The sequence below is a fragment of the Musa acuminata genome, chromosome BXJ1-8 (assembly GCF_036884655.1).
Source record: "Musa acuminata AAA Group cultivar baxijiao chromosome BXJ1-8, Cavendish_Baxijiao_AAA, whole genome shotgun sequence".
NCBI lineage: Eukaryota > Viridiplantae > Streptophyta > Magnoliopsida > Zingiberales > Musaceae > Musa > Musa acuminata.
In genome coordinates, this window is record NC_088334.1 from 44,400,212 (window position 1) to 44,416,482 (window position 16,271).

At 35.7% G+C, this 16,271-nt stretch overlaps 1 protein-coding gene and 1 long non-coding RNA gene across 5 annotated transcripts; one reads left to right on the forward strand and one right to left on the reverse strand.

Annotated features, from left to right (window-relative positions):
• Window positions 1-1,682: 1,682 nt before the first annotated feature.
• LOC108953590 (uncharacterized) lies at window positions 1,683-10,106 on the forward strand. Of its 4 annotated transcripts, none has more exons than XR_010476077.1 (6): window positions 1,683-1,787; window positions 1,882-2,007; window positions 7,163-7,348; window positions 8,215-8,326; window positions 8,686-8,811; window positions 9,348-10,106. It is a non-coding gene; the product is annotated as an uncharacterized LOC108953590 (long non-coding RNA). The 4 variants fall into 4 exon arrangements; XR_010476078.1 differs by lacking the exon at window positions 7,163-7,348 and having other exon boundaries at window positions 9,348-9,479; window positions 9,814-10,106; XR_010476079.1 differs by lacking the exon at window positions 7,163-7,348 and having other exon boundaries at window positions 8,189-8,326.
• A 266-nt stretch (window positions 10,107-10,372) lies between these two features.
• On the reverse strand, window positions 10,373-11,902 carry LOC135588088 (probable xyloglucan endotransglucosylase/hydrolase protein 28). Its single transcript, XM_065080035.1, has 4 exons — window positions 11,545-11,902; window positions 11,350-11,450; window positions 11,072-11,280; window positions 10,373-10,981 (listed from the first exon to the last, which is right to left on the reverse strand). Exons 1-4 carry the CDS (start codon window positions 11,762-11,764, stop codon window positions 10,480-10,482), a joined length of 1,032 nt encoding a protein of 343 aa, XP_064936107.1. The 5' UTR covers window positions 11,765-11,902; the 3' UTR covers window positions 10,373-10,479.
• Window positions 11,903-16,271: the final 4,369 nt, after the last annotated feature.

Sequence of the window (16,271 nt, forward strand, 5' to 3'; positions counted from 1 at the left end):
CACATATCCTACATTAGAAGATGTTGGTCCCGACTATTACGTCCTACAAGTTCATATAATGCTAAAATCTTGATCATAATTGGCATGAGTGGACCTCAATGTTTTGATTCGCGCCGGCACCGCGAATGGTTGTATTTATTTTAGTTACTTTAAGTAAAGTTTAGTTTTCTTCTTTTAGAAAATAAATAAATAAAATCTGCAATTCAAACATGTACTCGAATTTTCCACTCAAAATTTGCATGCTAATGCTCTTAAGCTTATATGGTTTCTTTTATGACTCTTATGATGGGGTGTAGTACTACAGATTAGTATGCCTTCGTCAGAAGTCTTTGCATTTAACTGGTAAGTGAACATCTTGAGGATGTGGACATCTAGAGGACAAGGTCAGGGAGCAATAAGAACTTAGGAATAGCATTGTAGATAAGGACTTCAAAGATTTAATAGAAGCATATATACCGATGACATGAATCAAAACTTGTTTGATTCACATGGATTTTTCTTGTTCTTGTCTTCATTTGTTCATCTTATTCTCATGGAATATGTTTGGACGGCTATGCCTGTATCTTTCTCATGAACTACTAGCTCCGAAGATCTTAAACAATGATCACAAGCTAGGAATAGAATCCAGAAAGAACATCCAAATAGATGGAATGGCTTGCTTTGGGACCCGAAAGCTCGATTCGGAAGGACGAACTATTAAGTAGAAACCAAGCACAAATGGCCTGCTCAAATTCTTCTGTTCCTTCTCAACATTAATGAAAGATATTGATGTGTATCTTCCTCTGAGAACATGCTTCCAACAAACAATTTCTTCCTTCTTCCTTCTGGAACTCATTTGTTTATCACTTCTCTACGCGACAAGGGATAACTATCAGAATCGCTCTAACTCGATGCGAAAATTCTTTTTAATCTATTTGTGATTGATCAATTGCAACATTCTAGTTTGTCATAGACTTAAATCAAATATATGATATTTTCTTTTCATTAAAGAAGTTAATATTTTTGATCAGATTTAAGAAACAATCTTTTTCTTTTGGTGATATTCTTGATTGATAATTTTTAGGATATTTAATTAAAATTTATAATATTTAATAGTATGAATTCTTCTCTTTTTTTTTCTGCATTTGATTTATTTTTCTTGTAACTTTATTACATATGCAAAATATTCTCGAAGAAATAAAATTTATTTGACTAATAGATCAACTAAATTATATAGTTTGTAGTTCATCACAGTTTGGTTTTCTTGAGAGAATTAATGGATCAGTGATAGTTACATTAGCTTTCAACAATCTTGAGACATGTCATGGGTCTGCGTCATCTTTTAACCAAAGTAAATTAAAAGAAATAATTTTTACTTCAATAACCACAATAATCCAATAATTCTATACATTGCATAACTATTTCTCAGTGCAAACTTATAGTGTTTAGCTTTTATTTCTCAGTGTTTAGCCATCACATTATATTTGTTTTCTCCTCGAAGAGGCTACAGTGAAGGAATCATACTCTCACGGAGCGAGCAAACACAAGAAGCAGCCTTGCCATTGGTCAAAATGTGGTCCCCGACGGTACAGACAGCCATTTAGTGGCACGCAGTCTCGGTCGCTGTGCGGAGGCATGTACAACCATGTCTCCTTATACAGTAGAGGATCCGGATCCGGCCCCGTAAGAACTCGAATTCCGACCCGGTTCCGAACCGAACTCTTAATCCTCCGCTACCCGAACAACCACAGGCTCTCGCCGCCTCTCGAGATCCCGCGCCTCGGCCCTCCTTGCCCCTAGATCTCCGGGTACGAGTAGCTTCCTCCCTTTGTTCGGGCATTTGCTGGTTTTGGCCTTTGGGTTTCTCGATTGCTTGATTTGATCTTGACGTGGGTGGTTCAGGGCTTGGTCGTGGCCGTCCGTCTGTTCGGAAGCTCCGCTCGATGATCCTGAGGAGCGACGATGGCGGGTGTGGAGGCGAGAGAGGAAAGGCTCGTTGTCGTCAGCTTTACCCACAGACTCTGTCAGGTTATCTATATTGAACGAGGAAATGAAGCCGATTGCTATTTTCTCCGTTTTTCAGTTTGGAATTTTCTTTACATTTTTTGTTCTAATGAAATTTATTAATTCTTTTATGGATTTTTATTTTAGATACCGATTATCGTTCATTATGTACATGGGGTTTAGATGTGTAGTAAAATGTAAATTGGGTGCAAATTGGAGTAGCAAAAATAGTTCTTGTTTTCTTTTTGATAGGTGGTCTTGTTGTTGGCTGTTCCATTGTGTCATTTTGTGTATGTGTTCCTAAGCAAGAGAGCTTCTTCACACCCAATGGGGCCTGAAGTTCTTTATTTTTTTTCTAAATAGTGGGGATTGAGCAACATTCTATATGCACTTGCGTCCGGTGTTGTTTATATTTTTGGTACATCTAAATACACAAACAAAGTTTAATATCATGCTTTTATAGTTGTAGGATGCATTTTTCGACCCTAATACCTTTTTTTGCTCAATGAATAGAATGCAAAGTTCCTAAATTCTAGACACCTCAAATGAAACTGATGAAGGTTCGGTCCTAAATTGTCCATTTCACTTCACCTTTTAAATCTTCTTTTTTTCAAATGGTAAATGGTGAAGGTGGGTTTTGATCTCAAGATCATGTAGTGATTTGACAAAGTTTTTACCTAGAAAGCCAGCAAGCACCTTTGACCTTTTAAATCTTGATCCTCTTGACTTTGGAACAAAAAGAAAAACATTCAAAAAATTGATCTGATCAAATCAGATAGGTGGTTGGGATTAAAAGGGGAGCACAATGGATGGTTTTGAGAGGACCCTTGTAATTTTTGGATACACTCATAGAATTTGCATTCCAAGAAATCTCTATTCGACAACTTCCTTCCCTAATTTGGAGCATACAGTAGCGATGGAATGCTTTCTGTTTCTATAAATTTTAGAACAGGAAAGTTCTTACTTCTAGATCTGTGAAATTCTGTATCAATTTCTAAAAACAAGAAAGCCTGATGGGTTAACTAGCTTATCAACTTCGTTTGATCTAAACCACTGATCAAAATACTTAAGCTGAAGTTAAACATAGTACACTCATCAGACTCAATTAGCTTGACGTCCTCGTCAAGGCCCAATATAACCTAGATCGAACTTTAGCATAGTGCATGTGAGGTTTAACTCAGTGGTGACTCCACACTGTGATGAGTTCTCGACTCCATCCACGGGTAGCCATTTCCTACTCGAGCTCTCTCACCCTGCTCAAATGCTAGGTCGGCTCTGATACCAAATGTCACGACTCGAGCCTGATGGGTTAACTAGCCTATCAACTTCGTTTGATCTAAACCACTGACCAAAATGCTTAAACTGAAGTTAACGTAGTACACTCATCAGACTCATATAAGCCAATCATACACATTACCTACTTTTGATGTGGGACTAATGGGATGTTACAACTGGTTTCACCAAAATCTTCATCATTAGAGTAAGTATTTCTTATTGCATCAAATTCTTTTTGTTGGGCACGTATAATATTAAGAAGTGCTAGTCGTTGACTGAGTGCTTCAAGACAAAAGTATACTCTTGTAAAAGGGACACCTATCTTGCATGTTGCCTATTGAGATTTGCTTGAGAATTTATATGTTTAATAGTTTCATGATCAAAATTTAAGATAAATTCTCTTTGGATTAATTAAGGTCTCGAATGTTGCAGTGCTTGAACAATAGTAGAAAATTCGATATCATAGGTTGAATAGTTCCTTCTTGTATTGTTTAGCTTTTTACTAAAAAATTGCAAGTGGATGTCCTTCTTGGCTAAGTACTCCACCAATACCATCATGAGAGGCATAAAAAATCAACTTTAACTATTTAAGAAAAATCTGATAATGTATAAACAGGCACACAGTGGACAATTTCATGTTTAGTAGTTCAAAACTATTGTTTGCCTCATCTGTCCATTGAAACACACCTTTCTTTATGCAATCAGTTAGAGGAGCTGCAGTGGTGCTGAGATTCTAAATAAATTGATGATAAAAGTGTGAAAAATAATAGAAGATAAGAACAATTATTGTAGAAGCTTTATTGAAGAAGAAGTGAAGAAGCTTTATTGAAATAACTTTAGCTTGAATACATTAACATGTCCTTCTCCTATTTATACATATTAGGAGAGAGAATTTTCCTCAACAGAATAGAGGATTTCCCTCAATAGAGTAGAGAGATTTTCTCATATAGTTGGGAAAATCTTATCTTCTATCATGCCCCTGCAAGATGGTGCTCCTGTCAAGGATACCAATCTTGGATCGACGTAAATAATAATTTACGAGCCAGAGGCTTCGTGAGTAGGGCAAGAGCAGATCGCTGCTGCTATTGTTGCTGTTGTTGCGGTTGCGACGGCGACGACTGCAGTAGAGGAGAAAGCTGCAGTAATAGAAAAAGTTATAGCAATGCTGTAGTAGAGGAATAAGCTGCAGTAGAGGAGGAAGTTGCAGCGATTTTGCAGCGATACTATAGCGGAGGAGGAAGCTACAACAAAGGTGCAGCAGAGGAGAAAGCTGCAATAGAGGTACAACAGAGGAGGAAGCTGCAAAAGAGGAGGAAACTGCAACGATGCTACAATAGAGAAGAAGGCTACAGCAAAGGAGGAAAGGTGGGGCAGTGCTGGTGAGCGTAGCACTAGAGACGCCATAGCGGAAGGGAACAGACGTTGGTGCAAAGTGGCAGTGGAGAAGATAGTTGCCGTTCGTCGAGTAGTAAGTGGCTCTGATACCATGTGAAAAATAATAGAAGATAAGAACAATTATTGTAGAAGCTTTATTGAAGAAGAAGTGAAGAAGCTTTATTGAAATAACTTTAGCTTGAATACATTAACATGTCCTTCTCCTATTTATACATATTAGGAGAGAGGATTTTCCTCAACAGAATATAGGATTTCCCTCAATAGAGTAGAGAGATGTTCTCATATGGTTGGGAAAATCTTATCTTCTATCAAAAAGGATTCCAACCCATGAAAACTCTGAACATCTTATATGGATGTTGGTGTTGGCCAAGTCTTGATAGTTTTAATCTTCTTAGAATCCACTTGGATACCTGCATGGGTTAATATGAAGCCCAAAAAACTAGGTCAGAGGTCATGAAGGAGCACTTCTTAAGATTTACATATAACTTTTTTGCCTTTAAGGTTGATAAGATAGTTCTCAAATGTTCAATATAATTAAGTTTGTTGCGACTGTAAGTAAGAATATCATCAAAGTAAATAACAATAAACTTCCTAATATAAGGGCATAGAATTTCATTTATTACCTGCATGAAGATGCTCAGAGCATTTGAAAATCCAAATGGCATAACTAACCATTTATATAAACCTTCTCAGGCCTTGAAAGTAGTTTTCCATTTATCTCTTTGTTTAATACAGATTTGGTGATAACCATTTCAAAAATCAATTTTATAAAAAGTCTGAGTACCAACAAACATATAAAACATATCATCCACACGTGGAATAGGAAATCTATACTTGATGGCAATCTTGTTAATAGCTCGATTATCGATGTACATCTACAAAGTTTCATTCTTTAGAGTCAATAGAGCTAGAACGGTGCATGGGCTTAAGCTTTCTCTAATATAACCCTTGTGTAGTAGATCCATAACTTGTTTATTCAACTCTTCATATCCTTTTAGACTCATCCGGTAGTGAGATTTGTTTAGTAAGATTGCTTCTGGAATTAGATCGATTCGATGTTGAATGTCTTGAAGAGGAGGCAGGCCACTAGGAAGTTTTTCAAAGCAAATGTCTTTGAATTCCTCCAAAATAGCTTTTACTTCAGGAGGAATTTCTATAGGTTGTATGCTTTCTTTAGCAGCTAACATAAATACAACTTCACTTTCTTCGCATTATCTTGTAAACATATTCAAAGTAATGAATTTATTTTCCTGCCTTCTGAGTTAAAGGTTTGGGAGCAAACTCTTTTTTGTATGACAAAAGCACAATTCTAACTCCGTTAAATTTATAAGTATAGGTGTTCTTTCTACCATCATGGATAGAACACCTATCATATTACCATGGTTTTCCCAAGAGTATATGATTAACATCCATTGGTACTATATCACACAACACGTCATCTTTATAATTTTTGCCCATAAAAGAAAAGACATCGATTAGTAACTTGTACCTCATTAACTTTCTTGAACCATGCAATCCGATATGGCTTAGGATGTGGTTTTGTCTTTAGGTTGAGCTTGTCTATCATATTTTGAGATACAATGTTCTCACGACTGTCACCATTAATAAGAAGAGAACAAATTCTACCTTGAGACTTGTAGCGTGTTTCGAAAATATTATTTCGTAATCATTCTTCATTAGAATCATCTCTTGGAGTAGCAACGACTTTATGGATTACCAAGCATTCGCCTTCTTCCAGTGCAATTTCTTTAGAAGCGTCCTCAGTGTATTCATTATATATTGGTTCTCCAATATCTTCAAGTTGTTCATTGGTATCTTCTTCTTCGGCAAAGTTGACTCGTGCATCAACTTGTCTATTTAGATACTCGTTCATGCAATGTCCTATTTGTTTGCATTTAAAGCAAGTAGGAAGGTGACTAGTGCGGCTAGATTGTCCTCCACGGTCAGTAGGAGTTAGCTTGGATGCATTTTTCATGATTTCGTTAGCTTTTGATCAACTAGCATTATAACGAGCAAAGTCAACTTTAAAAGAGGAATGTAAATAAACATCACAATACCTCATTGCTCCACTTCTAGCAAGTTTTATTTCAAATTTTAATGCTAATTGATAAGCATAAGATAACCTCCATAGTCATTGCATCTCCATTTATTCTCGAATCATAACTAGTAGGCCGTCGACATATCTTGCAACAAGCTATTCTTTCATCTCTTAAGTGTTATTTTGGGCCATCAACTTATAGAATTTTCAGTGTAGTTGATGTCAGTTTTGCTACATTGCTGAAGATTGTTAAATTGTGAAAAGAGAGTTTGAACGTAATCGGATAGAAGAAAATTTTCATGGAGCTGAGATTTCATCTTCTTCCAATATAAAATATTTATTTTCCCTTTTCGAAGGCATATCTCTTGCACCTTCTCCCATCAGATTGAAGCATAACCTCTAAGCCTTGTGGCAATTAATTTTACTTAAAGAATTTCTCAATGACACTAAGGCAATCAACAAACTCTTCAGGTTGAAGTCAACCATGGAACTCCGACAAGTCAATCTTGATATTATCATTTGCATGAAAAAACCTCTCCATGGAGTCTCCTGTAGCTTCTTTGGATGACAAGGGGATTCATGTCTTTGAATCCATCACTTGCAGAACCATAGCTTAAGCCTCTAGAGCCATGGGTTTCTTGATGTTTGAGGCACATGGTAAGCTCTTCAACTTGTCTCTTTAGTGTTACAATTTGTGCATCCTTTTCATCTTTATTTGGTTGCATCATTTTTTCTCCGTGTCAGCCTTTGCCCCTTCTAATTGCTATAAGAAGTATTCCAAGAGCATAGTATGGCTCTGATACCAAATGATGTGAAACAAAAAATGAAGAGAGAATGAGATGGTTAGAAAAGAAGTGAAATATGGGACGACAAAAGAGAACTTTCTCTATTTCAAGGGATACTAGGAGCTAATAACTCGAAATACAAAAGCTTGATAAGGTTTCAAAAACTAGAATGCCCCACCAATCTTCCTTCCTTCCCCTTTCATAGATCTTTTGTACATTGAGTCCTTCAACCACTTAATTAATGGGTCACAAGTTACCAAAAGTCAAGCACAAATTACAATACATAGTGCATTGTACTTTGGTGATTTTGAATTTTCATAATTATTTCAAGATATGAATCATTTTCTTGAAATTTGATAGGGTTGAGCTTGGAATTTCTTGTCTCAGAAATTTGGAGCATTCAATGTTCACCATGCACTGTATCAGTTTGTCACTATGATGAGAATAACATGTTCTGCTATACTTTGCAAGAGAACAAAGGTTGTTTCTCTGATAAAATTAGGGAACATTTAGAAAATAAGCATTCTTCAAATTAGAAATAAATTTAATTCCCACATGAATTTAGCTTGTAGTTTATTAGAATTCCAAGGACTAATATATTTTTCTTCCAAAAAGTTGTTGAGACCTGTCAAGATAGAAGCCTGTCTATGACTCTTTTTTGCTAATCTTTTTTCTACTTGCATAATCATCATAATTTATATAATTTATGCAGCTGAAGTTTCCAAATTTGACATGCAGCTCTTTCGCCGACTGTTGACATCACAGCCTTGTTATCAAGAAGATGGATTCTGTAGTTATATCCTTGAGTTTACCACGTGGACGGAGGATGGATGCTGCTAGTTGCAAAAAGGTGCTGCAGCAACTTATTTTGGTTTTTGGAGATGCTCTGACTCGATGTTGTTTGTTAACTTGGTATCTTTTCTAGTACAAAATATGTTTATATTCAAAAAGCATAAGTAGACTAAGAAAATAATAACATAATTAAGAAAAAGAGATTTGACTGGCCTTAGTCTACTAGTGATATTGCCTTATAGCTTAACACTAAGAAAATGATCTACATGTCCGTGCCTAAGTAGTTGAGACATTACATCCTTTTATGCAAGTTATGAAAGTGCATTAGGGTACTTTTGCCTTCTCAATTACATATATATTTTCTTTAATGTCTAGATGCCATGTGATTTGAAGAAACACAATTTTCTTCCATTGCAGGCTTGATTATCTTTCTTGAAGTATGATTCGGTTCAGAGTTCAGGGTCCTCCAATACTATTATTGATCTTCATGGCAATATGCTGTGCCAAAGGGAATCATGTCATCTCTCCAAATACTGCTTTTAGGTATACCAGTTGCTTTGTCACACATGGCAACTAATGTCTTAGATGATGTCTCTCAGTGTAAATGTGATCCTGAGTTATCCAGTGAACTTATAATGTTTAATATAAATGATATTGCCAGTTCTTATTTATCACCACTTTCCCTTCAAATAATTGATTGTGACAAACCAACCATTCATTGTATCTAAGTTTTACTTTCATAGCTTGAACAATTGTAATATATATTTTTTATTTTTTGACTTAATCAGTTCTACTCTTTTTGTTGTATTGAGTATGTTATCACCATGAAAACATACTGACAACTGAAGGCAAAATTATGGTTAGCAATTTCATCAAGTTGAGGGACACTCTACAGCATAATTCATCTGGATATCAGATTTAGAGTTAAAGGTCCACAAAGAAAATAAAAACATGACTTATAAAATTAAAGTTATAGTTGAAGTTCATATGGAAAGCATGCGGTTTATTTTTTCCAATTTGAATATCTTCTGCTAGTAAGCCATTTATTCATTTCTTATCATTAGTTTGTTTGCTTGTAGGTTTATCCCTCCAGACATGTCCTCCAGACATGTTCACCATGGGATATTACAACTTGCAGATTCCTTTGATGGTCCAACAGCATCACACTCTCACCATTTTCTTTGGCTGTATCTTTCAGAATTTGGAACTTGGTAATCTCTCAAGGACATTATTCTTTGTGCAACATTTCATCTATCATAGTTATTTTCATTTTTACCGGACCGGTACAATATCGGTATATCATCCTAAAAATATAATATCGACCTTGGAGTGGTAAATACCGTCGGTACATACTGTACCCATCCATATTCTATTGTTATTAGCTTGTGATTATTGCACATCATACCACAAGCTCTATTTGAGTGACCTTGGTGAGAACATCAAAACACCAAGTGCAGTTCAACCACATGCAGAAGAATCTCAGCCAACTCATCTTCATGTTGAGAAGCAACCAAATCTGTTGTTTCATTCCTCTCTTTTCTCCAGCATAATACCCAGCCAGAGGCCCACATCCTTCCCTGCTCAGTCCATACAGAATCTATTGAACGAGAAGAAAACAACGAAGACCATGTTCCAGTGGCTGGGAGAACCATCATAGTGTTATCAGTCCATCTTCTTGAACTCATCAACATTTTGTTATTTTTCAGAAACAGTTCCAGTGATGGAAACATGTTGACATAGACTTTTATCCATTTGGATTGAATTTGATTCAAAATAGTTGTTATCTGTGATGCTCAAATTATCCAGAAAGTAAATGATATGAGAATGTTTTTTATTAATATTATGTGTGATGCTCAAGTCCATGGTGTTGATCATGTGATGCTCAAATAGTTGTGATTCAAATCCAAAGTTTTTATCCATTTGGATTGAGTTTGATTCAAAATAGTTGTGATCTGTGATGCTCAAATTGTCCAGAAAGTAAATGATATGAGAATGTTTTTAATTAATATTATGTGTGATGTTCAAATCCATGGTGTTGATCATATTGAAATCGACAATATTTGTGACAGCATTACTTCTTGAATCAATAAGCCAGGAATAAATATGAGATAATTCAACAAGAAGGCAATTTCTGATCTAAAATTCTTTACATGATAGTTCACACTATACAGCACAAATTCCATTCACTCTAACCAGAGGAAGCACTAGAACTTATAATGCAGCATCAACCTGTGCCACCGAGCTACGGTTGTGCCGGGCCCCCCCGCGGCGGCGCCGATGGCCACCGTATCTCACACCATCCGGTCCATAGTACTGCCTCGTCTCAATCTGATCGATCTTGCACTCAGCTGGAGGGGTTGGGTATCGATCACGATCGTAGCAGTAATAATAGGTCATGTGTCTCCGGCGAAAACCATCCATTTGGGCTCGTTGCTCCGGTGACATGGTCGATGAGCCGTAGATGGCCGCATCAGGCCTCTCGCAAGCCGAAGAATGATCCATGGGGTTCACTGCACAGCCATGGATGACAAAATCTTCGAACTCAGCGACGTAAGGGGCGTATCCGTAGTTGACCTTGTAGCGGCCGCCGGAAGTAGCCCAACCGGAGCCATCCCATATGGTGGAATACAAAGACATTGGCTTGGAGGGGAAGCACCCCGCCATGGCCTCACTCCTCACTGTTTCCCTGATCGGGATGTCATCAATGTAGAATCTGCACAACATAACCATTGAGTTCAAGAAATCCACGTATGTTTCCGAAGGGATTGTCGCAGAATTTTCGTCGGATTCTTGCAACTCTTACGTGATTCTTTCGTGATTCCAAAGGATGGAGTAGCGATGGAAATCCTCGGTGGGGTCAAACCAGAGCTCGTATCGCTCTTCTCTTCCGACCGCTGTGCTCCCGTTTCCATAGACGTTGGTCTGAACTCTCCACTCCCTCCCCCTTATATTTCCCAAGAACTCGAAGTCCAGTTCGTCGTGGGTCTTCGGGAATACATCCCCATTCGACATCTACAGTTCAAGAGAAACAAGATGAGACATGCCAAAATAATTATACAGAGAGTAGTATGGAAAGCATACGTAGAAGGCAACGACGACGCCGGCGGCGTAGTCCGCAGGGAGCTTGATGGAGGCGCTGAAGAATCCATGGAGATAGAGGTCTTGGGAGGTGAATCCGGCACCTGAGGCGTTCAGAAATCGAACACACTATACCTTGTTAGATGATGGAAAAAGATCAAAAGGTGAGATTTTGAAGGGAAGCAGAGGGAGGAAGACCTGTTCGCTCGTCGAGGGAGATGCGAACCCTCTTCCCATCGCGGAGTAGGATCAAATTGCCACCACCGAACAGCTGGGCGTACCCCTCCTCGAACGAGAGAGTCGGGAGGCTCTCCAGAAGAGCAGCAGATGCATTGCAGAAGAATAGGAATAGAGGAGAGCAGACGAAGAAGAAGAAGAAGAAGAAGCAGAAAGCTGAAGGAAACAGTGTGCTCACCATCTCTCCTCTATCTCTGCTGACTCCCCTGTGTCTGATTTCAAATTAAAGGAGAAAGGTGGCTCCTTTCTTCTTCTTCTCTCTCTCTCTCTCTCGGTGGAAAGGGTAAGCAAAGGCTGCCCTCCAATGTCGAAAGGAGTGAGGAGTTGTTCCCTTCTTATTGCTCTTTGGATGCTTAGAATTTTCCCTTGTTAAAAAATAAATATTATATATATATATATATATATATATAAATAATATTGCAAATGTGAGATGTAGGATAAACTGAAGGAATCATTCCCCACATTATCTCTTTTGTTTTCTGAAACAAGCACAATAAACACTTATCTTGCTTTCTTTACAAAAATAGCTTAAATATCTGTACCTATAAAAGAAAGCTATATTATGCAAACTGAGGCACAGTAAAAATGCAACTTAGTGGATGAAATAGTGTTTTGGTAATGGATTTAGGTGAAACAGGGAAATGTTATTGAAGTGAAATGAAGGAATCAAGAAACACTTTTCTTGCTTTCTTAACATAATAACTTAAATATCCATACCTATAAAAGAAAGCTAAATTATGTAAACAGAAACACAGTAAAAAATGCAAACTATTGAATAAACAAGAGTTTTTATAATGGATTTAGGTGGGGAAAAAAAAAGAAATGTTATTGAAGATGAATCATTTGGGGAGAGGGGAACATGATGTGTTGCTGTGGACTTCTGTATTTGGTTGCTGTAGTTTATGGGTGTCATCAGTAGGTATCATTGAATTGGAGAAGTAAAATAGTGGGCAAGCCAGTCACAAGTTGCAGCTTAGTTTTGACTTCAAGCATCAGCTTTTATGGCACTTAGCAAAACAAGAGTCTGATGGAGCTAAACTATGACAAAAGTAACAATTCAGACACAAAGAAAGAAAGAAAAAGCTTAGTTGTCTTACTGTGTGGATTTTGCATCAAACTCGTGTGTTTTTGTTATTTTCCTCCTAATAACATGTATATTGGATTGAACATGACAAATTGTGGGGACAAGTAAGGCTTTGTCTATACTAATTTTTTTTATTTGTGTGGTCTTTTCTCTTACACTAAAGTTACTAACAGTGGCAAAATTTATAAAATACCTTGATATTTATTTCAGTTTTCTATATCACATAGTGTTTAACAAATATAAATAAGGTTCAAAGATAATCCATGCCAGTAAAAAATACTTAGAGGTGTTGAAGGATCAAGCCACTATGGGTCAGTAGATTAACATGATTTATGAGAATCAATAATTATTAAGACGATAGATACGAGTACCACGAATAGACTAATGAGTGGAATGAAAATGATGAATATGAGAGATCAATGAAGTTATGCTCAGAATGAATTTTCAATATTCTTGAAGAGCCTGATGATAATTTAAATTCGTCTTTCAAATATTTTGACTGTTAATAAAAAGAATTGATTATGAGAAAGTTAAAAAATGAATTAAAATGAATCATATATATATATATATATATATATATATATATATATATATATATATATATATATATATATAGTTCCGCAATTTAAACCTATTAACCCGTATTAATTGTTGGTGATGTTTTGCTTGTTGAAAAATCATTTTTATGGAAAGCCAAAAATTTAGTTGACTACTTAAATAGTAAAAGATTTCAAGTATTCTACTCATCTACACAATGCACTCAGTGTGCAACCACTACTTCCTCATATGCTCATGCCACCTACCTTCAATTATGATCCTATCTCCCTGAGGCATCAAATGAGTGAGCATGATGATGGAGAAGATAGAGCAAGTAGTTGCATTAATGGAGTGACCATCATAACACAGTGCATATGAGTGCATAAGTGTATACTTTTATTTATCGTACATGTGCTTTAGATAAATAAATAATGGGGCAGATTGCTTTGTTGCACCGTTGAAATAGTTTTAAAGATCTCAAGTCACATAGACAAAATCATTTAAACTATATGAGCACTTATGAAGGCTACTAATCAAAGATAAAGCAGAAAAAGGAAAAGAAAAAGAAAAATGATTGGCCTCGATTCTCTCAAAAAGTTGTAAATACATGAAACAAAGATCAAACGATCTTCCCTTTGTTTTCGATTTGTGTGTCGGAAATTGAATTCCCTTTTAAAGTTATCAATGTTATAAAGCAATGAGGCACATCCCAATCTCTATTTTTTCTCTTTTCAAATTAAAGTTACATTAAAAGTATACTTTTGTTCATTTTTATGTGTTTTGCTCATTTTTATGTTGTATTATATATATATATATATATATATATATATATATATATATATATATATATATATATATATATATAATGCGTGTTGTTTTCTATCTGGGTGTCTCCCTTCATTTAATAGTTTTGTTAGGATTTAAAGTCCTAACTTACATAAAAATCTAGGTAGCTCAATATCATCTTTACTAGCAAAGATTATATTAATCGATAAGCTTATGCTTTATTAATATGTTTGAGTAATATCATGAAAGTTTTATTATTATTATTTCTTTTAGAGGGATCAAGAAACCACTACATGTATAGCGTTAGACTAATCGACGCACATCCACCTGAGACAAGACTGGAAGCTCCTGAGCTAGTCGTCAACGTGGGAGAGGCTATGTGCGTATAACATCCTGCTAGGCAGTAGTGGCTTGGTGCTACTATTAGTGATTGCTTCCATGACGATGCTTCCTTTCGCTATTGAGGGAGGTTTTAGTTTTTTTCTTAAAATTGAAATTACATGTGTCATTATATTAATAATTTATTGTGAGTTAGTATGTTATGCAAGTAGACTCTAACATCTATTAACTCAAACAAGAGAGATTTATATTATATGTTTTTTAAAAATATAAGGATTATTTTAGATACGACGAAACCATAAGAGCTTAAGAGGTCCATGACCAAAACTACAAAGGCTAAAATGAATCTTAATCCCAAATTACATGTATCATTCTATTAATGGTTTATTATGAGTTAGCACGTCACATAAGCAGACTCTAATGTCTTTTAACTCAAATTTGATAAGGGAAACTTATATGCTATTTTTTTGAAAATGCAAGGATTATCTTAGATATGAGTAAACTATAAAGGCTTAAGAAGTTCATAGTCAAAACTATAGGGGCTAAAATTGACCTTAATCCTAAATTATATGTATCATTATATTAATAATTTATTATGAATCAGCATATCATGTGAGCATACTCTAATGTCTTTTAACTCATACTTAATAGGAGTGACTTATATATTATGTTTTTAAAAATGTAAAGATTATTTTAGACACGAGTAAATTATAAGGACTTAAAAAGTCCATGATCAAAACCATAACGGCTAAAATAAATTTTAACCCAAAAATAATTAATGACATGGGTTGCATTATCAATAATTTGACATGGATATATATGCGTACTCGCACATATACGATCATATATAAAATTATTAAATATTTTTAAATTATATTAGATGATTTTTTTAGAAAATATTAATATTTTGAATATCGTTTAAATAACATAGTCCCTTTTGATTTTTCTCAAATGGTATCTTTAATTAAAAAAAAATAAAACTATCTCCTCCTCCATCGTCGTTGTTACCTCTATCATCGCTTATTAACTATGTTGTCTGATACGTGTTGTCTCCATTGCCTCCATCTGTAACTCTTTTTGTGAGATCTTATCATTAGTGGAGAGGAGACGATGGGGAGGAGAGAGAGGGTGGACGAATAGGGAATGAGGGGAGAAGAGAGTAGACAATGGGTAAAGACGTGTGACGAGAGAAGAGGAGGAGAAAGAGAAAAAAGTGAGCGACGATCGAGATGATGACAAAGGTGAAGGTGATGGTGACGGAAAAAGGAATAATTTGGGTACTTTTTGAATTAAAGAGTATTGTTTAGAAAAAAATAAAGATGTTGTTTGAAAAAAATCTAAAATATGAATTTTTTTAAGAAAAATGAAATTCTCTCATTGGATGAGAGTTTTGATAAAATTTTAAATTAAAATTGTGTTAATATCAATTTCGATCATCAAATCATTGTGGTGCAATTGACTCAACCTAATTTATAATTTTGAATTGAATTAGGAAAAAAGTTAATTTAGGAACGAGGTAAAATCCAAAAGGTCCAAGAAGCTCGTGCTTGAGCTAAAAATGAGCATTAAAAGTTCAGAATAAGAAGGCATTTAGAATAACTATCTTTTTTAGCATTCATTATATAACCGATTAAATACCTTAACAAGAAAATATTCTGATTAGATGTCATATTGATTTGGACATGCATAGTTGATAGATCATTGATTCCAACTTGAGGATCCACGTATCATGACCCGATTAACTATGGATAATTATGATATCAATCGCCGAATATAACTCATATATATATATGTATTCGATGATGTGAGATGGTGGTACCATTTGCGTGCCAGCTTTTGGTGGCCATCATCCATGATGACAAGTCAGCTGAGCCGCGTCTGAATCACTTGTGAGTTGTGCAATTATTGTTTGTTTCAGGAATGGCGAAACATCAGAAAGCAA